Source organism: Hippocampus bargibanti, linkage group LG07 (assembly GCF_051943395.1).
Source record: "Hippocampus bargibanti isolate YZ-2025 linkage group LG07, ASM5194339v1, whole genome shotgun sequence".
Taxonomy (NCBI): domain Eukaryota; kingdom Metazoa; phylum Chordata; class Actinopteri; order Syngnathiformes; family Syngnathidae; genus Hippocampus; species Hippocampus bargibanti.
In genome coordinates this window covers 18,117,397-18,143,428 of record NC_142740.1, presented here as the reverse complement: position 1 = coordinate 18,143,428, position 26,032 = coordinate 18,117,397, and the positions used below count along the sequence as shown (strand labels likewise).

General features: G+C 40.1%; 2 protein-coding genes across 5 annotated transcripts in view; both read left to right on the top strand.

The window, feature by feature from the left end:
• The first annotated feature begins 1,197 nt into the window (after positions 1-1,197).
• LOC148895644 (calreticulin-like) lies at positions 1,198-14,787 on the top strand. 2 transcript variants are annotated; one of them, XM_089000993.1, is made up of 9 exons: positions 1,198-1,322; positions 7,494-7,595; positions 8,845-9,048; positions 9,129-9,223; positions 10,907-11,116; positions 11,186-11,299; positions 11,710-11,853; positions 13,587-13,679; positions 13,770-14,787. In XM_089000993.1, exons 1-9 carry the CDS (start codon positions 1,241-1,243, stop codon positions 13,971-13,973), a joined length of 1,248 nt encoding a protein of 415 aa, XP_088857119.1. In that variant the 5' UTR covers positions 1,198-1,240; the 3' UTR covers positions 13,974-14,787. The 2 variants fall into 2 exon arrangements, with proteins under 2 accessions (XP_088857119.1, XP_088857118.1); XM_089000992.1 differs by lacking the exon at positions 1,198-1,322 and adding an exon at positions 6,603-6,851.
• Positions 14,788-15,160: 373 nt separating this feature from the next.
• eps15 (epidermal growth factor receptor pathway substrate 15) overlaps positions 15,161-26,032 on the top strand; it is a 29,797-nt gene continuing 18,925 nt past the window's right edge. For 2 of the 3 annotated variants that reach the window (XM_089000506.1, XM_089000508.1), the window contains exons 1-11: positions 15,161-15,240; positions 18,359-18,400; positions 18,973-19,062; positions 19,146-19,193; positions 20,002-20,097; positions 20,212-20,274; positions 20,398-20,523; positions 20,655-20,714; positions 21,560-21,790; positions 22,017-22,162; positions 25,505-25,661. In XM_089000506.1, coding sequence (XP_088856632.1) covers positions 15,214-15,240; positions 18,359-18,400; positions 18,973-19,062; positions 19,146-19,193; positions 20,002-20,097; positions 20,212-20,274; positions 20,398-20,523; positions 20,655-20,714; positions 21,560-21,790; positions 22,017-22,162; positions 25,505-25,661 — 1,086 coding nt within the window. In that variant the 5' untranslated portion in view covers positions 15,161-15,213. The remainder of the gene's footprint in view (positions 15,241-18,358; positions 18,401-18,972; positions 19,063-19,145; positions 19,194-20,001; positions 20,098-20,211; positions 20,275-20,397; positions 20,524-20,654; positions 20,715-21,559; positions 21,791-22,016; positions 22,163-25,504; positions 25,662-26,032) is intronic. The other variant, XM_089000507.1, reaches the window with a different exon arrangement.

Sequence of the window (26,032 nt, the reverse complement as noted above, 5' to 3'; positions counted from 1 at the left end):
TAGTGTGTATGCCAAGGTTTGTCATAAATTTAATGTTCGTAAACCGAAAAATTCGTAAGGCAAGGTGTTCGTAAACCGAGGCCTCACTGTACTTCATGCTGAACACGGGACAATAATTTCTTTGTGTAGGAGCTTACTTACACTTTAAAAAGGGATCAAATAATGATTTCCACTACAGACTACAAAAAGTATTAATATTGATAACCACTACTGTACAGACTACAAAAACTAGGGGGACACAAACTTTTTTAATACTGTTTCCACTCTCCTCATCATGACAATGTATAAGAAAAATAGCTTCACAAAATCACTTTTCCACTCTGATGTCCAGATATGTTAATTTCTTTTCTTTTGAGTCATTAGGATTCAATGAGACTTTTTGCACAGTACAATGTTTAACCACCCTCCACTGATCTTTAAATTGCATTTTATTATCTTTGTGGTCAAGTTTAAAGTGTTACTGTATGTTTGACTTTCTTTGTCTTATTTGTATTTGTGTTGGTTACGTTAGAAGGGCGACACATTGAAAAGCAACTCATGTACTGTAATTGCATCAAAATAAGTGTTAATGATTACACTTAAAAGTACATTTTAATTGCTAAAGAGAAATTCTACCATGTATTTTCTTTTTATGTATTTATAAGTGCTGAATAGGATTTTGTAATTAGAATGTTTCAATTTTATATTGCGGTATGGCTAATAAAAGAACACCTCCCATTGTTTCTTATTTATGAATAAATAATTAATTGGATTGGATTGGATGTACCTTTATTCATCTCGCAGTGGAGAAATTTACATTTCACAGCAGCAAAGTTAGGAAAGGAAAGAGAAGTAGAAAAACAAAATACAGGAACTGCTGGAAAGGCAGCCACTCGCGGCGCCATCTTGAAGCAAAAAACAACAACAAATAATATGACAACAGAAAGACACAGAGAGCCATTCACTCTTCTGCACTTGCTGTACCCTCTGTGCCAAGCAGTTCGAGATGAAAGAGGAGAGGAGCATAGCGTCCTTTATAGCAGGGATGACAAGATCACTTACAGTCAATTGTACTTGTACTATTTTAACTACATTTACTGCAACATTTGGGAGGGCGAGTGTCAGCCTCACCAGGACGATGCGACGCAGCAAGGTAGGACGTCAAACGGGCAAAGAACGTGGTTTATATTCCGTATTGGCTTGATATTTTGCATGTTCAGTTCCTACCAGAGACATTTTGGCCGGTTTTCCCCAGGATTATATGGACCTGCTTTACCACTTGTACTGCAACCTGGGTCAGTGCTGCGAGTCCGGAGACTGCAGGGTGACCAACAACATCACTGGTAGTACATTACATTTATTAAGCACTGATATGAAATTGTATGATTGCTAAAACACAGGTGGATTTTTTTCATTCGAGCACCATTTATGATCGTGAGCTCCTGGATTTACCAGTTTATAACGGCAACTGGCAGAAGATGACAAGATCTGTTAGTCAATTGTTCTGTGGTTATGCTAGTCTTTCAGCGCCCACCAAAAATGTATGATTATGTTGCTTCGTTGTTTTATTTGGGAATTTTTCATCCATCCGTTTTCCAGACCACTTCATCATCATTAGGGTCGCATTGGGTGCTGGAGCCTATCCCAGCCTTCTACGGGCACGAGGTGGGGGGACATCCTGAATTGGTTGACAGTCAATCGTAGGGCACAAATAGACAAACAACAGGCACTCTCACACTCACACCCAGGGACAATTTGGAGTGTTCAATTTGCCTGGCATGCATGTTTTGAACTGTGGGAGGACCGGCGAAACCCCACGCGGCTAAGGGAGAAGATATATATATATATATATATATATATATATATATATATATATATATATATATATATATATATATATGTAACGGAGTTGTACACTTAGGTTATTAAATTATGAAGGAAGTGACGCAACGGCGCACAGTGTGGCACTATGTCCCGCCCATAGTTTCCAGAACAATCTCGAGGAGATTCAGGTTAATCACAAGACGAAACCCATGCGACTTCACCCATCCCTTCTGCCATACTGTGTTGCAGAAATAAAAGAAATAAAAAGACACATCCACGCGTCTCGTCTTCATTAATACGGCAGCATCGTGGAGATGAAGACAGTCACTGTTGTGACGCCCGTCACATTGGTGCCGTGACCCGGATTCACAAGTGACTCTCCACTTCGGACCGGGACCGCGATGCTGCACAATGAAGACGCTGTGCAGTCCCATCACTCGGTGGACGGTGTGTCGACCCCCGTTTTGGAAATACATGTAGTGTGTTAATTGTCTGACCTGCTGTTTTGCAATTAGTGTTTTTTTTTTTTTCATGTACGTGTTTTTGTGTGTTAAGTCTAAGAATGAGCTTCTTAGAAGTAACAAGTAGCACACCGTTGAATGAGTGTGTTGGTAGAGGTAGAGGCTTCCCAACCGTGTAACAGTTGTGTAGTGTAATCCAGAGTGGTGTAGGTTGTGCAGAGGGGAATGGGCAGGTTCAAGCTGAGGCCACTTATGTTAGTGGGGACAGAGTTCCTTCCCAGACCCAGTGCAGTGCATCTACGACGAGCGCACAGACAACTGATACACCAGCAACAGATACCTTTCTCCAGTCTGTCACAGTTATGTAGTGCTATGCAGGGTGATGTAGTTTGTACAGAGGGGAATGGGCAGGTGCGAGCTGAGGCCACTTATGTTAGTGGGGACAGAGTTCCTTCCCAGACCCAGTACAGTGCATCTCCGACGAGCACACAGACCCTGACACACCGGCGACAGATCCCTTACTCCAGTCACCTGACGTAGTTGGTCAGATGAGTGACATCATTAGACAGCATTTTTGTACATCCTTGCCCGATAACCTTGTCTATTGTGCCTGTTGGTCTTTCTGTTGTCTTCCGTGTGTATGTTGCCTCACTTCTGCATAATTTAAGGGGGGTGTATGTAACGGAGTTGTGCGCTTAGATTATTAAATTATGAAGGAAGTGACGCAACGGCGCACAGTGTGGCACTATGTCCCGCCCATAGTTTCCAGAACAATCTCGAGGAGATTCAGGGTGAGTCGCAATTTTCTGTTGGTCTTGATTAACGCGCATTTTCATGACAATATCTTATTTTGTTTCCCCTTTTTTACTGTCTAGTGTTATCTAATTAGTTCCCTTATTCATTCGAGTCCAGATTACTTTTTGTGTCATTATTTACTTCACGTTTTGTCGAGTGGAACTTAGCTTCATAGTGCTTTTCTATTGCGCAGTTAATCACAAGACGAAACCCATGCGACTTCACCCATCCCTTCTGCCATACTGTGTTGCAGGTAATAATTGTTTCATTTCGTTTTTATTGAAAAATATTATTATTTCTTTTATTTCTGCAACACAGTATGGCAGAAGGGATGGGTGAAGTCGCATGGGTTTCGTCTTGTGATTAACCTGAATCTCCTCGAGATTGTTCTCAAATGCAAAACATTGTAGATAACAAAACAGAATTAACAACGTGTGATCGTATAGTGGTTATTTACAGAAAAAGAGAATACAACACAAGTTCACTGTTATTTACAAGATGTCCCTGAACGCATCATGGGCGGAGACTCGGCAGAACACGCGGTGCGCTTGTAATGGCTGGCGCGCAGTTCAACCCGCCACGGACACTCACGGGCAAATGAAACACGACACAAGAAACTAAATATTGTTCAATAAAAACGAAATGAAACAATTATTACCTGCAACACAGTATGGCAGAAGGGATGGGTGAAGTCGCATGGGTTTCGTCTTGTGATTAACTGCGCAATAGAAAAGCACTATGAAGCACATGCGCTCCAAAGTTCCACTCAACAAAACGTGAAGTAAATAATGACACAAAAAGTAATCTGGACTCGAAATGAATAAGGGAACTAATTAGATAACACTAGACAGTACAAAAGGGGAAACAAAATAAGATATTGTCATGAAAATGCGCGTTAATCAAGACCAACAGAAAATTGCGACTCACCCTGAATCTCCTCGATATTGTTCTGGAAACTATGGACGGGACATAGTGCCACACTGTGCGCCGTTGCGTCACTTCCTTCATAATTTAATAATCTAAGCGCACAACTCCGTTACATACACCCCCCTTAAATTATGCAGAAGTGAGGCAACATACACACGGAAGACAACAGAAAGACCAACAGGCACAATAGACAAGGTTATCGGGCAAGGATGTACAAAAATGCTGTCTAATTATGTCACTCATCTGACCAACTACGTCAGGTGACTGGAGTAAGGGATCTGTCGCCGGTGTGTCAGGGTCTGTGTGCTCGTCGGAGATGCACTGTACTGGGTCTGGGAAGGAACTCTGTCCCCACTAACATAAGTGGCCTCAGCTCGCACCTGCCCATTCCCCTCTGTACAAACTACATCACCCTGCATAGCACTACATAACTGTGACAGACTGGAGAAAGGGATCTGTTGCTGGTGTATCAGTTGTCTGTGCGCTCGTCGTAGATGCACTGCACTGGGTCTGGGAAGGAACTCTGTCCCCACTAACATAAGTGGCCTCAGCTTGAACCTGCCCATTCCCCTCTGTACAACCTACACCACTCTGGATTGCACTATACAACTGTTACACGGTTGGGAAGCCTCTACCTCTACCAACACACTCATTCAACGGTGTGCTACTTGTTACTTCTAAGGAGCTCATTCTTAGACTTAACACACAAAAACACGTACATGAAAAAAAGTACACCAATTGCAAAACAGCAGGTAGACAATTAACACTCTACATGTATTTCCAAAACGGGGGTCGACACACCGTCCACCGAGTGATGGGACTGCACAGCGTCTTCATTGTGCAGCATCGCGGTCCCAGTCCGAAGTGGAGAGTCACTTGTGAATCCGGGTCACGGCACCAATGTGACGGGTGTCACAACAGTGACTGTCTTCATCTCCACGATGCTGCCGTATTTATGAAGACGAGACGCGTGGATGTGTCTTTTTATTTCTTTTATTTCTGCAACACAGTATGGCAGAAGGGATGGGTGAAGTCGCATGGGTTTCGTCTTGTGATTAAGCTGAATCTCCTCGAGATTGTTCTAGAAACTATGGGCGGGACATGGTGCGACACTGCGCCGTTGCGTCACTTCCTTCATAATTTAATAATCTAAGTGCACAACTCCGTTACATACACCCCCCTTAAATTATGCAGAAGTGAGGCAACATACACACGGAAGACAACAGAAAGACCAACAGGCACAATAGACAAGGTTATCGGGCAAGGATGTACAAAAATGCTGTCTAATTATGTCAGTCATCTGACCAACTACGTCAGGTGACTGGAGTAAGGGATCTGTCGCCGGTGTGTCAGGGTCTGTGCGCTCGTCGGAGATGCACTGTACTGGGTCTGGGAAGGAACTCTGTCCCCACTAACATAAGTGGCCTCAGCTCGCACCTGCCCATTCCCCTCTGTACAAACTACATCACCCTGCATAGCACTACATAACTGTGACAGACTGGAGAAAGGGATCTGTTGCTGGTGTATCAGTTGTCTGTGCGCTCGTCGTAGATGCACTGCACTGGGTCTGGGAAGGAACTCTGTCCCCACTAACATAAGTGGCCTCAGCTTGAACCTGCCCATTCCCCTCTGTACAACCTACACCACTCTGGATTACACTACACAACTGTTACACGGTTGGGAAGCCTCTACTTCTACCAACACACTCATTCAAAGGTGTGCTACTTGTTACTTGTAAGGAGCTCATTCTTAGACTTAACACATGAAAACACGTACATGAAAAAAAACACACTAATTGCAAAACAGCAGGTAGACAATTAACACACTACATGTATTTCCAAAACGGGGGTCGACACACCGTCCACCGAGTGATGGGACTGCACAGCGTCTTCATTGTGCAGCATCGCGGTCCCGGTCCGAAGTGGAGAGTCACTTGTGATCCGGGTCACGGCACCAATGTGACGGGTGTCACAACAGTGACTGTCTTCATCTCCACGATGCTGCCGTATTAATGAAGACGAGACGCGTGGATGTGTCTTTTTATTTCTTTTATTTCTGCAACACAGTATGGCAGAAGGGATGGGTGAAGTCGCATGGGTTTCGTCTTGTGATTAACCTGAATCTCCTCGAGATTGTTCTAGAAACTATGGGCAGGACATGGTGTGACACTGCGCCGTTGCGTCACTTCCTTCATAATTTAATAATCTAAGTGCACAACTCCGTTATATATATATATATATATATATATATATATATATATATATATATATATATATATATATATATATATATATATATATATATATAGTATCTCTGATAGTATTTCATGTTGGGCCAGAAACACTTGATAAGCAAAACAGTTATGAGGATTTCGTCGTCATTTAACTTTGGTATTCGAATTGTGACTTCATAGTGTGCATTAAAGGAATCACGCTTCGCTATTAATGTACCACACACTCATCTTCCTTTGGGTGTGTATCAAACGAACAAACGCGTGGTTTTCGTCCATTGGCTAAACTTTAACTCGTCAAAGTATTCCATATTTTGATAGGCCGAGAGGACTGTGACTTCCTGGCCAAGCTCCGGTGCCGATAGCCAATCAAATTAAGACATCTGTTTCCAGCCGAGAGGCGAGAGCTAACTTGAGTCCAGTCAAACGGTGCGGCACAGACGGACACTTTAGTATCCCTGCACGGCGTCGAACAAGAATTGAAATTTCACATCAACAATTGTGTTGGTTTGAGCGTCCGTTTAACGGAGTGGTTCTCACGATGACTGCCTTGTCGCTGCTGTTTTTGGCCGTGTCGGCCGCCTGTGTCCTGGCCGAGTCCAATGTCTATTTCCGAGAGCAATTTGAAGACGGGGGTGAGCTGATTTTCTCATAAATTTAGCTGCATTGACGTATTGATTATTTGTTATTTATTCTTCTTTGTTGTATGAAAGCTGACTATAGTGTGTTCATAAGGTTATTTCAGTACGTGACCATATGGGAACTACATTAGAATACATACGATAATTTTGTATTATTTCATATTTTGATTTTTCACCCCCTCATATTCTAGATGGGTGGTCATGTTCTGCTTAATGTTACATCCATTTTGTGTGTGTCAGCCGCAGATTTCTTTGACAACCACCCTCCCCCCACGTATGGTCAAATAGTACGTTTCCCCTCCCCCCCTGGATTTACCTACCCTGCTCATTGGCTGTGCCACCCCCTCCACCACCACCTTAAAATAAATCTTATCTATATACACATATTATCATGGCCTCCACTGAAAGGCATTGCCTGTCTGTTAAGAATTGTTGTAAGCCATTGTAAATGCTAAATGAATTAATTCAAGTGCATTGCAGATACAAGTTGCATAAAATTGAACTGTGCAGGAATAATAAAACAAAGCAAAATTATTACATGCAATTCTACTTTAAATTAAATACAACTGACTAGGCCTTGACAAAATATGCCCCATCTCACACGAATATGAACTGTTTGTGTGTGCGTGTGTATAGATGCCTGGAAGAGTCGCTGGGAGGAGTCCAAGCATAAAACAGACTATGGCAAGTTTGTTCTGACAGCAGGCAAATTCTATGGTGATGCAGACAAAGACAAAGGTGACTGGATTGCTTGTGTCAATTTAGGTCGAGGTGATGAATGGCTGTGCAATACAATTTTCTTTTCAGTCCGACACAGGTTTGACTACTTAACGACGATGCCAAACAATGTCACAGTCGAAATAAAAAAAAAAATATGAATGTGCTTGCTGAGAAATGATCACATTAATAGGGATTAATTAACTATATGGTTATGTTGAGCACATTGTGTTTTATTATCGTGTTAATCTAACATTTAATCTCTAACGTTATTGGTTCTGTAAGTGGGTTTCCTTTTTCTAGTGTCTAGTGTTTTTCTAGTGTGTTGACTTCCTGCATTGACTTATGGGAGCGGGGAAACAGCTGTCAGTCACAAGCTGAAGCGGACACTGATTGGCTTATGTTTGGGCTGTTTAACTTTGGCTCCCATTGGATTTGGCCAGGGGAGATAAGCAGCCGAGAGGAGAAGTGAAGATGCAGGAGCATGTGAGAATTCTTGGCACAATGAATGGGCAATCAAATTCCAAAAATGCCATGACAGCACTAATGACAAAGGTAGCGGTGTACCTAATTTATGAGAAGCTTGCTTACCACCAAAGCACCTCAACTTTAGCCTCCTACATCCATGCAAAGCACCCAGTCGGGAGTGCAGCAACATGTTGGCAAAAAGGAAAGCTATAGAACATCTCTTTGCCAAACTAAACTTAAGGCATGAAGTCAGCATACCTGCTGTGTCCTCTCTAGCCTATTAGAAGTGGTTGATATTTATTTCAACACTTTATTTTGTCATTATGAACAGTGTTGCATTGCTCAGAAGAATGTTATTACTGTTTTTTGATTTGTTAACCTAAAAACCTTTTATTTTTATTTAGTAACTATTTGGAGATGTAAAAAAACAACAATTTTGGATTAGTCTCAAGGACAGCAGAAAGTAAATGGCTTAGACTGCATCTGTTCAAGTCTGTTGAAAAAAATCCAATAAAATACGTGATACCACTTTTTTGTGATGTGAAGCTTGATCAGCCTCAATGCTCAATAAAGTAATGAAATTCTCATCAATATTTAGATCAGATTAAAACCGATTCATTACATCAATGAATTACTTATCATAATTAATTGACCTCACAATTGTTTTAATCTCTTGACAGCACTAAAAACTACCTATGTATATGCTCAGTTATCCACTCTTTAATGCTTTGTTTTCCAAAAAATGACTGATTATAAAAGCATAGAACATGCACGGCTGTTTGACATGATCTGATAACACCAGGTTTGCAGACAAGCCAGGATGCCCGCTTCTATGCACTGTCATCCCGCTTTGACGACTTCAGCAACAAGGACCAGCACCTCGTCATCCAGTTCACAGTCAAGCACGAGCAGAGCATTGACTGCGGTGGCGGCTACGTCAAAGTATTTCCCTCAGACCTCAAGCAAGAGGACATGCACGGGGACTCAGTCTACAATATCATGTTTGGTACGTTGGGCTCATCAGGAATTTCCTTGGATTAGATGCCTCACAGATTAGTGCGTTGAATTTCAGACTTCTATATGCAGGTCCGGATATTTGTGGTCCTGGCACAAAGAAAGTTCATGTTATCTTCAACTACAAGGGCAAGAACCATTTGGTCAACAAAGACATCCGATGCAAGGTGAGTCATTGTGGAGCACTTTGGTCTATTTAAATTTTTGCATATTTTTTTGCAATATTAGCAACAAAAAACATCCACAACACATTTCAGTTGTACAGCAATTCCAATTGCATCAATGCGTCGAAAACTGATTAGATCGACATTGTATAGTGTCGAAGTTCTAATTCCACTGTAAATCACGATGCCATCAAGTTAAACTGTACTGGGAATCAATAACACTATTTTTTGAACTGGCCCACACTTGTAAAACTAAGAGAACACACATTTTTAACAGTACCACAATTGTAAAACTAAGAATACAAAAATTTCAAACTACTCCCTTGTTGAAGATGCTTAATAATGGGACCAAATGGAAAGTTGTCTGAGACGGGTATAGTCCAATTACCAAAGGCTTGTATTTGTTTTGCGGTCTATGTGGGGTAATTAAGGAAAAAGTAATAGTATTATCTCTTAAATTGTATTGTATTGTCACGTAAGCATATTGTCCACTTAAAATGCCGAAACATTCTTGTTTCCATTATTGTCAACAAAACCAAATTCAAGGCTTTATTTGCATACGCTCCTTCCCTCGCTGTCAAAATGCAAACTTGTCAAGTGGACTTGAGGCTCTTGAAATATTCCATTCCACTTCATGGCACTTACCTATTTTTATTTACGTCTATTTGTTTAAAATGTAGTACTTTTAAGATACTCGTGATTTATTTTAGCTGTAACCTTGATGGACAACCGACACCATTTTTTTGTTTCCTAACTGACATCAGAAAAACGTTTTATAACATCTAAAATACCCAAAACACGCAGGCTGATATTTTTAGTCAAATGAAAAACACCAATAAAAATGACTAAAAGTGTCCAAAACTACTTCAAACTGAAACCGGAAATGGCCAGTTTCACAAGGTCCCGCCCCCTTGTTCGTGACGTCACGCCAAGACGTCTTGCCTTGCTCGAGAATCAAAACAATGGCTGCAGATTCGGAGAAGATTCTTTCTTATTACTCATCCAGTTATCAATATGATTCAAATAGTTCTGAAGAGGAAAGCATACATGTTTGCAATCGATTAAAGAAGTCATTCTGTGTAATCTTTGTAAAATACGCTCAGTAGAAGTCATTTAAAGTGATTTTACAAATTGTGGACGCAACTTGTCCTGAGGCGTCGGTTGTCCTTTAACTGCTTATTTGTTTGTACATCATGTGTACCATAAAAAATATATATTTTCTGAAAGTTTTTTTCAACTTTAGTTTTCGTTGAAAAGCTTGCTTTTCTTTAATTGTAATAGTCTCATGTAGAAATAAGAAAATAGAAGTAAGAAAAATTGACCAAATAGTGTTCCTGGATATTGTTTCAAAAGACAAAATACAAGTTACTATGCAGGTTTGGTTACCTGTTCATTTCTCTTGGGCCCCCCCCTACTGGTAGTCTAGTTACTCTGCCTTAATTTATCAGTTGCGCCCAGTCCAGTGTGGACCCTGCCCCAAAGTCCGCCGAGATTGATTCCTATGTGATCCCAATAAGGCCAGGCGCTTTAGAAAAGCAATGAATTGTAGTTGTCTATTAGTCGCTCCCTTCAATGCCAACTATATATATACACTGTATATCGTATATACTGTATATACTGTATATACTGTACTTCATATGCATCTGTTTGATTGCTGACTAATGTTGATCTTTTTCTGACCATCAGGATGACGAATTTACCCACTTGTACACGCTAATCATCAACCCTGACAACACGTACGAGGTGAAGATCGACAACAAAAAGGTTGAGTCCGGCAATTTGGAGGAAGACTGGGACTTCCTGCCCCCAAAGAAGATTAAGGACCCCGAAGCCAAGAAACCAGAGGACTGGGATGACCGGGAGAAGATTCCTGACCCTGACGATACCAAGCCAGAGGCGAGTGCGGGCTTGCCAATTGAAGGAACTCTGGAATGAATTTGACTTACGTCAGAATGTATTTGACAGGACTGGGACAAGGCCGAGAACATTCCCGACCCCGATGCCAAGAAGCCAGACGACTGGGACGATGAGATGGACGGAGAGTGGGAGCCTCCTATGATTACTAACCCTGAATACAAGGTACATGGATCACAGCTGTAATTGGCACTGAAACAATCCTTCACCGTCTCCCACATCACTCACCAATTTTAAAGCCACATACATTAAAACGTCCCAAATAATACAGTAAGGAGCATGAGGACGGCAAACCCAAGTGGACATCAAGGGTACCTCTGATCTTGGTTTCACTCCCTGGTCCTTTCTACTATCTTTGTGACTGCTTTATTTCCTCTATATGATAGCTAGCTGTCCATGTTAAGTGCTTTACTACTTCAGCTGTTATTAAGGCGCTGTATAAATCAATATGGATTGTATTGCCTCACATGCACGTGTTGGTTGATCAAATACATCCTTAGATTAATCGGTAGAAGACAGAAGAAGAAAATGGGTTTTCATGTGGTTAATTAAACGCCGTGTGCTGTGCTCAACAGGGAGAGTGGAAACCCAAAGAGATCAGCAATCCCGCCTACAAGGGAAAATGGATCCACCCCGAAATCGACAACCCAGAGTACACCGCTGATTCTGAGATCTACAAATACGACAGCTTTGGTGTGATTGGACTGGACCTATGGCAGGTAATGCAGGATGCACAACTTTCGACTATGACACTTGACAATTTCTTTTGAAATCTGACTTTTTCAAAAATATTTTTATTTTGTCACGGAGAAATAAAAATTGATTGGGGAAAAAAATAAGTGATACATAATTGAAATAAATAACCCAAGTTTATTGTCATATATATTTTATTTATACCATATAAAATCATTAGCCTTATAAATATATATAGCCTTATATACACTGCATCTGGCAAATATTCATTCATTCATGCTATTTCACCTTTTCCACTTTTTATGTTATAACCACATTCCCAGAAATGTTTTTTCGCCACTGTATAATTACAATGTGAAAAAAATTATTAAATATAAAAAAGGTAAGAAATGTTATAATGTCATCGCCTATAGCAGCAGCTGTTTGCTCAGTGTGGCTACATGCTAAGGCTGGTTAGCACAGTTATGGATTTATGGCTTCCTGTCCCTAGGATACCAAACATGTGAACAATAGATACTGGCCAGTTATCTAGCTAGCTGCTAGCTATTAGCTATATAGCGATATGGCTGGCTATCTAGCTAGCTAGTTATTAGCTATCCGTTGGCTAGCTTGCTGGCTTTCTAGCTATTTCAGTTACTTCCGGGTTGAGTGAACGCTGGCGCGTGTGGCCCCCGCTGCTCACCTACAGAAAAACTTATCCCGTGACTGTAAAGCGACCTTGAGAGTTCTGAAAGGCGTTTATAAATGAAATGTATTATTATAAGAAAGGACGTGAATGTTGGACATCGTGTCTGGCGTAAAGGAGGGAATGCTTCCCGTGAAGTGCAGATGGTTTGTCACCAGTATAAACCGAGGAACGAGTCAGGATTGTGGGGAAGATAATTAAATAAAACGCCACACTTGATGAAAACCTCTAGAGTTCTGAGGATCTCAGACTGGGGTGAAGGCTTACCTTTGACCCGGGAAAACTACGCTAAAGGACATTCCTCGAAGAGAAGGCTGATAAAATTAACCAAAATACTCGATAGCTGCATTCTCGACTAACTTTAGCGTGTCCTCCCCCCCGCCCAAAAAAAGGAACGATTTGAAAGTGAACCTTTTCATCCTGACACATTACTGTGTTTTGCACTAAGTCATTTTTGAACGTCTTTTTAAAACAAGAAATTGTCTTGATTCAATGTTTGTGGTTCTGGGATGACTGAGAATCCACACACATGTCAAGAAAAAACATTTTTTTTAGCAGGCACGTCAATGTTTAAAGTTAAAAAGGATTTTGGCAGTTGTGAAATTAGGCGAATGAAATGTATCATTGATTAGCAAATTTGAATTACACTAATGATTACTAATAAATATTAAATGGCAAACAATAATTCAGATGCAATATTTTTGTGTAACTGGCTACATAATTTTGGTTGGTTCTTTCTACACAGAGTTGGCTCAATAATAGTGTCTACTGCAGCCCAAGAGTCTTAAAATAATTTTAGTATGCAACAAAAAAAAAAAAAAACAAATATCCATAACAGATGAAAAGAATGACCAATACTTTAAAACAATGTTTGTTCTGTAAGTTTACCACATCTAACATGGAGATTTAGAAACTGAACAAATTCTCACTTTTTATTTATTCTTTATTCTTGCACAAATATAAGGAGAAATCACCATGGTACAATAAAACTTTTTTTGTGTGATTATGACGATGAGGTCGCTTACCGCATTGAATAATATTGGTAATCATTAACATTGCGTTTGTCTGTTGTAGGTCAAGTCTGGCACCATATTTGACAATTTCCTAATCACCAATGACCCAAAACTCGCAGAGGAAGTCGGTGATGACACATGGGGCAAAACCAAGGTATAATTTTTTTTTTGCCCCTTTATACTGCTTGCTCCCTCCCCCTTTTCACTCCAATTCTAAATGTATTTATTGTTAATCATCAACCAGGACACCGAAAAGATGATGAAAGATAGCCAAGATGAGGAAGAACGAAAGCTGCGCGAGGAAGAGGACAAGCAGAGGAGAGACGAGGCAAAGGACGATGACGAAGAGGAAGAAAAGGAGGAGGAGGAAGAGGAGGAAGATGGCGAGGAAGAAAATGAAGACGAGGAAGAAGATGACATGGAGTCCCCTATGAAGGATGAGTTGTAAAGAGTTGAAAAGCAAGGAGCATCTGGAAGAGCAGACTGTCAAACCACCCAGTGGGAATTTTGTTTTGTTTACAAAAATCAAGAGGGTTAAAACTATCATTATTAAAATACGATACCATCATAACATTGACAATTTTACCTAACTGTGATGATGAGAATAGAAATATGACTAGAAATGTCACAGTGAATGTCCTGACTAGAAAACCACATTTTAATTTTTATTTTATTTGCAGTTTATACAAAACAAATGTTTATGTTAATGACTAGATTGATTTGCCAAAATCTGGGTTGTTGGTGGCACATGACAAATTTGCTTTTTTGTAAAAAAAAATGTTTGCGTTAGCTCGTATGTTTTATTTGCCTTGTAATGCTCTCTTTATTTTAATTGATTTTTGTCAATCCCAAATTTCAAGCGCTTGCGCAAAGGTTCATAGCATCAAACAAGGGAAAATATGACCTCAAAACTCTGGCGTCGTCCCAGTTAGGATGTTGAACTCGTGAGGAAATCCCTTGCATACGTTTGCACTGTACAGTTACTATGAAGTTTCCACATTTGTGCACATATGACAAGTTTCTGAATAGTTTTCTGAAGCACTCCAGCATCAGGAAAAGTTCTGTTTATGTTAGGTTTAGTCATTGTTTGGTGTATGCAGTCAACCCTCCTCATCCCGGATATACACTGCAGCTGAGCGCTGATCCTTTTTGTAAGACATTTTTTACTAATACTGCTGGTAATTTAAGTGATGCGATTTGTCGTTTGAGTGCAAATGAAAAACAAATGTGTCCAATAAAAACAAAAACAAAAACAAAAAATACCTCAAGTGCTCTTCTATATTTAGTGTGTTGAAACTCATACCTTTTCAAATGTTCTGAAAATCACATGGGGGAAAAGAACAGCTGACTGGAATTTTGGCTTTAACCACATCTAAGTGAGTGTTTTCTCTCCACATTTAAGTTTGACCAAAAAAAGTTAAGGGCGACTTAACAACTTTAAGGACCACTGGGAGTCCTGTATTTGCAATGTTTGCTTTGAGTTGACATACCGCTGGTGAGTTTTTAAATATGTAAGCGTGAGTCAAAGGAACAAAAAGGCAAAACCCGTACGAGGCTTGTCTCATAATTCCAGTCGTAGTTGAAAATCCACTTCCAGTTTTTCCACACACCCCGCGTGTGTGTGCGAGCCTGAGAGAGAGCAACAGCAGCAGCCCTGCGTGAAGGCAGCAGTGGGAAGCAGAAAGACGATGGCCGCCTCTCTGACTCTGACCCAGGTAACACTCTCGTCCGAATTCGACTTGTGACGACAGCCAGCGCTTCGTGTCCGCCGTCTTTTCCGCTTCGAAAAGCCTTCGGTATCTCAGCAGGGCTCTTGCGCACTAAATCGCGGTCCCGCTTCGATTCTTTTGCTCTTATTTTCGGGGAGAAGTTTACAATGTTTTGCTTTGTGACTGGGAAAAGTTTGTGTTTAATCTCTTTGGGGACTGCGTTAGGGCGAGGCTAGCTAGCAAGCTTGCTAGCTCCCAGCTAGTTTGTATGCAGTTTTGGAGCCGCTTTATGACATTTACGAGAACCGGCATAACAACGAGAAGCTTTCCTTTTTAGTTGTGTTTAAAATGACCCGCTGTGACACACCAGGGCCTTATTTTTATTGCATATTTCTTGACTGGTTCTTGAAGTGACTTGAACGTGACGTGTGGAAGTGCTGGGGGCTGTTTTGGACTGTCATTTTTTGGACAATCAAGTCTGTGCTTATGTTCTGGAAGTGCAAAGACGACTACGTGGGTCGATAATTGTTGGCGCTCTACTTTCGAGGCTCTCTTCGCACACCGTCGTTTGTCGTTGCGATTAGGGATAAACGCCACCCTCGGTTTGGTGCCTTGTGACATTTGAGTGGTCTTCGGCGACAAAGCTGCCGAGCTGTCAAAAAGTCATGTTGCGGGTGTCACCACGAGGTGCTACCTGAGCTGCTGTTGCCTCTATCAACACAAAGTGCATGTCCACTTGAGTGGGTTCGTTGCTGCGACAGGTCGGGCAATGTTGTCGTCTGGGTAGCCAGCCAGCAAACAAACTGACTGTGCGTCCACAATGTCACAACTGGCGAGTAATTTGATGAAAAAAAAACAACAACATTCATGATCACTTATTTCTGAAAAAAATATTGCAAACTACAATAATCAGAATCATCCTTACAGGCCAAATATGTGAAAAAAATCAAATATTGAGATTGATATTGGAATGTAATAACATGCGTTTTTAAATTTCAGAAGATGCAGCTTGGGAAGTTAAAAACCTGTGCTTCATTTTGGTTGGCAGACTATTTTTTTATTCACCAATTACTTCATATAATGTGCACCTTTTATAAAATTGAGAAGCTTTTTTTGCAGGTTAATCCAAGTGAATTGAAGCAAGCGTTTTTTTAGACTGGTAATACTTAACTTGTCACCATTTGACCCACATCTTACTGTAGTTGCAAAGTGGTGGCCATTGTTATAATTACACGCTTTTATTTTTTATATTCTCTCAAAATACATATACAATGTTATATTTTTATTCAGTTTCAGATGAGTTTTACATAGCATCCAAATTATATCACTCAAAAATGATGATGAAATCTGATTGAGGTTTTTTTTAATGGTTCAATCATATGCATAGTACATAGCAATATTCCTTAAAGTCACCCTCATGCACAGAAAAAGAGACCACGTCATTCACAACACAACTAAAACTGGTAGCATATAGGGCCGCATCTATTTATATTCTCATGTTGACAGAGGATCAATGCGGGAGGAGCCCGAAATTCTTTGGGGAAATGAGGCTTTTCAATGTCTTCATCTCTTGGAAACATCCTACAAAAGAATAATTCAATTGTTTGCTTCATGTAATAAATGAAGCATTTGTGTGACTGATTTACTACTATCGCCACAAATGTCCACGTTATGATTCGCGTTTCAAGTGGGATTAAATTAAAATCAAATCTAAACTCAAAACAACACTGCAATTTCAGAGACAATTGTCTGTCGCCCTCCCCAGCATTGTAGGAAATATTTTTGACGAGATATAGGTTGGATTTAGGTTACATGTCCGTTCAGTGAGTGTGCATTGCACAAAAAAAACGAGATTCTTTTTCAAAACTGTTCAGAACTATGACAATGTGATGTGAAGTATTCTGGATATGTAGACATCATTCACAACTCAGTCAAGATCAAGTGGACAAACTCATACAATGATGACTCTGTTTCCTGCAACAATTAGTTCCAGGCACACTATTGTGTGAAAAAAAATGGCTTGGGCATAGTTAAGTGTGTGTGCACGGTTATTTGGTTGTTTGAGAGTTGCTAAGATTAAATGTCGAATGGTCAACTAAACGTCACTGAGAGATCCAGAAAATCTTTGCCTTACAGGAATGATTTTGGCAAGTTGTGAAAGGTGCTCATTACGCAAGCCGTTGTGTTGTTCCTTGCTGCACCTGCTCCTTTTAGGAGAACATCAACACATCAGGTATATGAAGAAGGAAATGCTGACTTCCTCTTTGCTCCAGCTGTGGATGATCAGCTATAGAAAAAGAGGAAAGTGGCTAGTTTCGAGAGGATATGACATCTGTACAGTGGACTTCACTCCCTACCGTATATCTTCAGTTGTGTTATTTTTTGTTTTTTCTAATCATTGATCCATTGTGCTCTAGTTCGGTAATAAGGAAATGACACATTTTAAAATTTTATTTATCTGTTAATATATGTTAAATTTGAGAACTTGTTGTTCCTAGGTGTTTTTGAAAGAGTCTTGCCAGACTTTTCAGTTAAATGTAGCCTGTGGGTATTTTCTTTCTATAATAAAACTGGCAGCACAATTGAAATGTTTCATGCTTGCAAACTGTTTCTTTGCTCTGGACTCTGTTTCAAATAAATGAGCATCCATCCATTTTCCAATCCGCATATCTTCAAAAGGGTCACGGGCCTGTTCGAACCTATCCTGGTGGTCTTCAGGCAGTCGGTGCCGTACACTCTGATGTTTGCCAGCCAAGTTCAAAGCTCACATAGACAAAAAAAAGTGCACTCACGATCTAAACTGAGGACTGCCGGTGGAAGTATAAAGTAGGTAGCCTCCGAGGGGCAGAGAACATGCTGCATCGCCAACTTACTCTTCCGCTGCCGCTTCCTGACCCGTGGCCTTTTAAAAGTCCATGCATTCACAAGAATGTCTTCATTTTTCTTAAAAGAAGTCTCGCGTAGCGTTTGGTTTATTCACAAATCCAAATATCTTGTGAGTTTGACCCCGTGTTAACTGGTAGTTACAAATTAATTGTATTCTTTCTTTTTAATACATGAAATTTTACAGTGGGTTTGCATCAATGTGGTCCTTCAATTAATGTATTTTGTTCTTCCTCAACAGCTCTCCAGTGGAAATCCCATTTACGACAAATACTATCGGCAGGTATGATGAGCATACGTTATCAGTGTAAAAGTCTTGTTTTGTGAAGAACTAATGGATGTATTAATTTAACAACATTCATGAAATTGGAATTGCTGAAAACATCACGCCCGGAGGGACCTCTCAGTGTGTAGTCCAACCACAATAAAAGAAGAATGCCGCTTTGAATTATTTTTGCACAACTCCATTATTGCGCTCATTGGATTGTGCACATATTCTGGACCTAATGTTGTGGTTGGTAGGAGCATGTTGCAGAAGTACATTAGCTTCATCTAATAGAATCATGTTTCACTAAATACTTCCTGTACAGCATGTCAGACGATGAAATAATTATGCAGCGCTTTGCCCACTATGACAGCTGTGGCCATCATAAACGGCTGCTTTGGTTTTGTCAGTCTTGTTTTTAATGCCATCGGCTCCCACAATCTGTTTTTTTAAATTTTATTATTTTAACAACTGAATTCGTTTCCAATATTTCTTTTGATAACTGTTGTGGACCAAAAATGTTGACACTTGCAGAACATTATAATTATGATTTATCTACAGAGGGATTATATTTGTCTGGCTTCCTGCAGGTGGATCCCAGAGGCAGCGGGAGAGTGGCAGCAGCTGACGCAGCTCTGTTCTTGAAGCGGTCGGGCCTGGCAGACGTGGTTCTGGGCAAGGTAAGTCTAGCCTAAACCCAAACTGTTAAATGGTGCTCTTTACCTACCGTGCATTGTTGGTCAATGATAAATATCCTCCACAGATTTGGGATCTGTCTGACTCGGAACGGAAGGGTTCTCTCAATAAACAGGTATACAAGTCCGGTTGAGGGCCATAAGAATCCCTTTTTTAATTACAGTATATATATATATATATATATATATATATATATATATATATATATATATATATATATATATATATATATATATATGTATATATGTGTATATATGTGTATATATGTGTATATATGTATATATGCGTATATACAGTAAAGTCTCGTTATATCGATATCGGATATATCGATAGTCCCGGTTATATCGATACTATTTCTATGCACGCACGGAGAAAATTACATGCAAACAGGGTCGGATATATCGATAGTCCCGGTTATATTGATATTTTTTCGGACTCCCTTGAATATCGATATAACGAGACTTTACTGTATATATATATATATATATATATATATATATATATATATATATATATATACAGTAAAGTCTCGTTATATCGATATCGGATATATCGATAGTCCCGGTTATATCGATACTATTTCTATGCACGCACGGAGAAAATTACATGCAAACAGGGTCGGATATATATATATATATACAGTAAAGTCTCGTTATATCGATATTCAAGGGAGTCCGAAAAAATATCGATATAACCGGGACTATCGATATATCCGACCCTGTCTGCATGTAATTTTCTCCGTGCGTACATAGAAATAGTATCGATATATCCGATATCGATATAACGAGACTTTACTGTGTGTGTGTGTGTATATATATATATATATATATATATATATATATATATATATATATATATATATATATATATATATATTTTTTTTCAGCAAAAAGGTTTACTGTCATTTAATGTTACCTCCACAGCAATTTTTCATCGCGCTGCGTTTGGTAGCTTGTGCTCAGAATGGCCTGGAGATGGCACTCAAGAGCCTTTATGTAGCTGTTCCACCCCCCAAATTTGTAAGTCAGCCATATCACAAATCACTGATCCGATACTTATGCCCTACATTCAATTTTGAAATCATCATTATTCTTCATACATGAAAAAATGAGGCTAGTTGTATTTGTTCCCAGCAGGACACAAGCAGTCCACTGTTAGCAGGGGCCTTAACCACTGATCTTCCCTGGATCGTCAAGGTATTTATGATAAATCCATACCAAGAAAAGAAAAGAGCTGCAATATATCACCACTATACTTCATGTACAACACCACAACATAGCATTTGTATGTTATTGATTCGCATGTTGTCGTTCTTTCAGCCTGAAGAAAAGTTGAAGTTTGACTCCATCTTTGACAGCCTTGGTCCGGTCGGATCGATGCTAACAGGAGACAAAGTCAAGCCTGTCCTGCTCAACTCCAAACTACCAGTCGACATTTTGGGCCGAGTATGAGCTGTCTGCTGCACTTTAATAATTTATTGTAAAGCAAGGAATTCCACGTGGGGAATTCCTTGCTTGAATGTCTCAGTTAACATCATACACAAGTTTGTAATGACGCATATGATTTTTGTTTGAAGGTGTGGGAGCTCAGTGACATCGACAGAGACGGCATGTTGGACAAAGATGAATTCTCTGTGGTAAGAAGTGAAGAGAATGAACCCTTGTATAAATCTGGTAAATACTCAGTCAGATATCCAAAAATCACCAGTTAAAGAAATTGTTCAGGTAACAATGCTGTATTATGGTGGACACTTTAGGAGGGCTTGTCATTTAAGTCCAAAGGTGGTTGTGTCAAATTATTTCAAACTCAGAACTTCGAAATACAGAATTTTGCCCCTGTAATGCACTTAAACTGTTCAACATTACAAAAACGTGGTTATGATGATATAACCTTTATTTGTCTAACATTGGAGAAATTCACAATTCACAGCAGCAAAGTTATGAAAGGAAGAGAAAAGGAAAAAGAATAATTCAAAAAACAAAATCTAAGAGCTGCTGTGAAGGAAGCCACTCTCGCGGCGTCATCTTGAAGTCAAAACAACAACAACAAAAAAAATACAAATATGACAGACAACACCAGACACAGACAGTTATTCAATCTTCAGCACTTTTCTGCACTCTCTTTGTTGTATGAAGCAGTTATAGATGAAAGCATTCTTTTCACCAGGATGGATGGCGCACACGAATAAAAATTACTGAACATACGGGTGAATGAAAGGGGGAAAAATGCACATACTTTATATTAATAATAATGACGTTCTGTGTGAATGTGAGATGTATTTTTCAATCATCTGTTTTTAGTTTTTCCGTACCACTATTTAAGTCGTGAGGTTCCGTTATCTAGAATGAGAAAATTTTATTTGAACTGGTTGTGCAAATCAATTTTTGTAGACCAATTTTTTGCATATGTGACAACTTTAAACCTTGGAACAATAATTCTCACCATCCTTGATGTATTTTATTGTCAACTTGCCCCGATCAGGCAATGTATCTGGTGTATAGAGCCTTGGAAGGAGAAAGTGTTCCCATGTCTCTCCCGCCTCCCCTGGTTCCACCCTCCAAAAGAAAAAAACCCTCGGTGCCTCCCGTGATGCCCTTGTTACCCTCTCCTCCCTCCATCAAAGACAGTCGCACCTCCCATGCTGGCTCTAAGAGCATGCCCCTCCCCACTAAACCCACACCAGCTCCTGCCCCGACACCAGCAGCCGCCCCCGTGAGTACGCTACAAGTCCATCCTGCCGATTACAGCTTAATTTTGTATCAAGCACTTTAAAATGATTTCAAATTGGATAGCGCAATGTGTTTTTCAAAAGAGCAAGACCAAAGCGTATGTGCAGGTAAATGATGTTACAGTTTGAGTATCCAGTCGATAGTTTGACACTGGCTTTTACCATTTGAGTTGCCGTTTTCCTTTAATGTACTTTTTGGCATCTGCTTAGTGGGTGGTGTCGCCAGCGGACAAAGCCAAATATGACGAACTCTTCAGCAAGACCGATGGAGACATGGATGGCTTGGTGTCTGGAGCCGAAGTCAGAGATATTTTTCTCAAAACGGGGCTCCCTTCTGCTACCTTAGCACGCATCTGGTAAGAAACTAGCAGCTTGTTTCCATTTCAATTTGGATCTTCACCTGTTGCGCACTCTGTTGCTCCTAAAAATAGTATAGCAAAGCAAATATTAAGTAAGTTTAAAGGACAAGCAACATCACTTTTTTGTTTCTTAACTGACATCAGAAAAACGTTTTATAGCATCTAAAATACCCAAAACACGCAGTATGATATTTTTAGTCAAATGTAAAACACAAATAAAAATGACTTAAAGTGTCCAAAATCTGCCAAAAAAAATAACCCGGAAGTGGCCAGTTTCAGAAGGTCCCTCCCCCTTGTTCGTGGGATCACCCCAAGACGTCCTGCCTTTATGGAGAATCAAAACAATGGCTTCAGATTCAGAGAATATGCTTTCTTGTTACTCATCCAGTTATGAATATGATTCAAATAGTTCTGAAGAGGAAAGCATACATGTTTGCAATCGATTAAATAATTTATTCCGTGCCATTTTGAAGCAATGGGGGGGGGGGGAAATGTAGCACCAAAAAAAGAGGCAGAAAATGGCGACAAAGCTCTGTGGAAGGAATTAATCAGCCCTTTTCCACAGGCTGATTAATTCCTTACATGGAGCTTTGTCGCCCTCTTTTTGGTCCTACATGAAGTTTTCAGACCAAAGTACAGCAAAATGCATTGACGTGATGGAAGGACTGCTACAATGTGTCCTTTTTTCGGTCAGGGGCATTCCTTCAGTTACGTAGGGTGAGGACTCGTCACCACCTCAAAAACAAGACTTCTGGAATATTCAGCGTGAGTCTTAAAACGTAAAATATAGCTATATGCGGTGGAATCTTTGTAAAATACGCTCAGCAGAAGTCATTTGAAGACATTTTACAAATTATGGACACAACTTGTCCGGAGACGTCGTTGTCCTTTAAGTGTTAGTGTAGACCAGGGGTGGGCAAACTTTTTGACTCGCGGGCCGCATTGGGTTCTAAAATTTGACAGAGGGGCCGGGCCAGGAGCATTTGGAGGGAGTGTTTGGGCCGGAAATACTCCGAACAAGTTATGTCCATAATTTATAAAATCACTTCAAATGACTTCGACTGAGCGTATTTTTCAAAGATTCCACAGCATATAGCTATAGTTTACGGTTTAAGACTTGCGCTGAATATTCATGAAGTCTTATGTTCGAGTTGATGACGATCCCCATGTGACGTCACGTTTGGACCGCCCCTGACCGAGAAAGCGACATACAATGCATTTTGGGTACTTTGTTTGGTCTGAAAACTTCGTGTTGATCCGTGTTGATGGTGAAATTAGAAGGAAAACACATAAATAACGCCATGGTGAATCGTTGTGTGTTGCACCAAGACAACTATTTGATATTCGCTGACACAAATTCCCAGCTGACAAATCAGCCCATTTCCAACGGAGCTTGGGCGCAATCTTCTGCTTTTTCTGGGTGCTACATTTCTGTCCTTGACGGCTCGAATTGATATGGGAGGACTCCTAGAATCAATTGCAAACATTTATGCTTTCCTCTTCAGAAGAACAAGAAAACATCTTCTCCGAATCTGAAGCCATTGTTTTGATTCTCGAGCAAGGCAAGACGTCTTGGCGTGACGTCACGAACAAGGGGGTGGGACCTTCTGAAACTGGCAATTTCCAGATTAAGTCATTTTTATTGGTGTTTTTCATTTAACTAAAAATATCAGCCTGCCTGTTTTGGGTATTTTAGATGCTATAAAACGTTTTTCTGATGTCAGTGGGAAACACAAAAAAATGGTGCCGGTTGTCCTTTAAATGTAGTGTGTACAAACCTCATAGCACAGTAAGACCCCAATTTATTAACTGTCTTTCAAATGTGAAAGATATCCCTGATCAGGTAAATTTGTCTCAAGGAATATGGCGTTTACATACTATTTCGCAGATACTTGGAGGAGGAAATGGAAATAGATTAAAATAACATATGCACTGTGATTTATCAAGATTGCGTCTGTTTTTAATAGGTTTTCATTGGAGGGGCAAAGTTAAAGAAATCAACATTTATTGAAAAATGGAATCACTTTCAACATTCAAAACATATTATTACACAACGAAATATTCAAGCTCAATAATACCTACTTGTGTTAAATTCCGCCAAATCATAGATGGTTTCTCCTGACCGCACGCTCAACAAACTCCTCACTGACGCTCTCGCCTTCACGCGCTAACAAAACACGTGTACCGTCGCCGAGCACACAAACATAGACTACCTGCAGTTGAAATTTGCATACTCGGCTCGGCAGCCAATCAGAAGCCTGCTTCTTTCTTCCGGACTTTCGCAAGCGTTACAAAGTCGTGCAATTGCATGTCATTTTCCAAAATAGATGCACAGAACCTAAGACTAGAAGAAAGATTCAAAAGAAGCTAACAACATATGTGACGCTACAAAACGTAAATTTACATTAAACCGTGACTGTAAAGTGTACGTGAGACTTATGAAAGGGCCTTAGTGGCTCGTAGGAAGCAATGCAAACGTTGCATTGTGCACCACAATGGCAATCGACTACTGTAGCAAAATTTACAGCTTTGCGCATTTGCCGTAAATTAAGCAAGGTAGCGTTTGTAGTTAGTGCATTCTTGATTTAAAAAAAAATTCTTTATACTTTGTGACAATGTTTTTTTAATGGGATTGGTTTCATTTTGCTTCAAGTTGTGAAAAATGGGGCAGGCAACTTTTCAGTTATCTGCCCTGTTGTTCGCTAGCTTTTTGTCATGAGTTTTAGACACTGTACTATAATTTGGGCAAGTTCGGCGGGCCGGATTGAAAAGCCTCACGGGCCGTATGTGGCCCGCGGGCCGTAGTTTGCCCATGTCTGGTGTAGACCATGGGTGGGCAAACACTAATGCTCAGGTGAATGCGAGATGCCTGCATGTAAGACCACTACCGGAATTTTACCTAAATTCATAAATGATGGTCAAAACCTCACATGGAGCAAAATCCAACACCATAATTTCTAATAGCCATAGTTAAAACAAGATAAATGACTCCAAAATAACTTACATTAATTAATACATTTTAATTCGTCAACTTAAAATAACATAAACATTAACACACCACATGTTTAGAGGCCTTGTGATCAAGATAAAGCTAAGCAAGCCATGCCCCTTCATCTTAGCCTTTTTTTGTCATTTTTTAAGAGAAATAAAATATCCCAGGATGCAAAACGGACACTTTTCTCTCAGGGTCCGGAATACAGAGCTTGTAGGTTTTCCCTCATTAGCTTCTGTCCTGCTGCGTCTGTCTGCTCTGTTGGCTCCTGTTATAATCATCGAACACAAGGCCTTGGGCGTTAATCGTTAGTCTGTTGTGTAACCCACGCGCCGTCCTTCCCTCAGGGAGCTTTGTGACATTGGCGACATTGGGAAACTGACTCGAGAACAGTTTGCTCTGGCATTACATCTGATCAATCAGAAGTTGACTAGAGGTCTGGAGCCTCCGCAGAGCCTTTCCCCAGAGATGATCCCACCCTCTGACAGACTTAACATCAAACAGGTGGGATTTGCACACTTCACTTTACATTTCTTTACTTTACAGTCATGTAATAGAGCCAGTCAGCTTGTAAATAGCAAAAATCTGCATATAATTGACAATATCTATTTTTTTTTTTATTTTTTTATTTTTTAATTGAAAAAAAAAACAGCAACCATGCAAATCTGTGTTTCCAATATGGGCTTCCAACAGTTTTATCACCAGTCAATTAAAAGTCCTCCCATCCATTTTTACCACAAAATGGTGCACGTTGTTTAGTACAACTAGTTCAGCTTGCAGTTGTTTGACAAAAAAGATTTGTCTTTGTTGAATTACTGAACATGTAACATTTTTAACATTTGAGAGTCAGAACTGAGTGGCCATGTGTGCTGCTC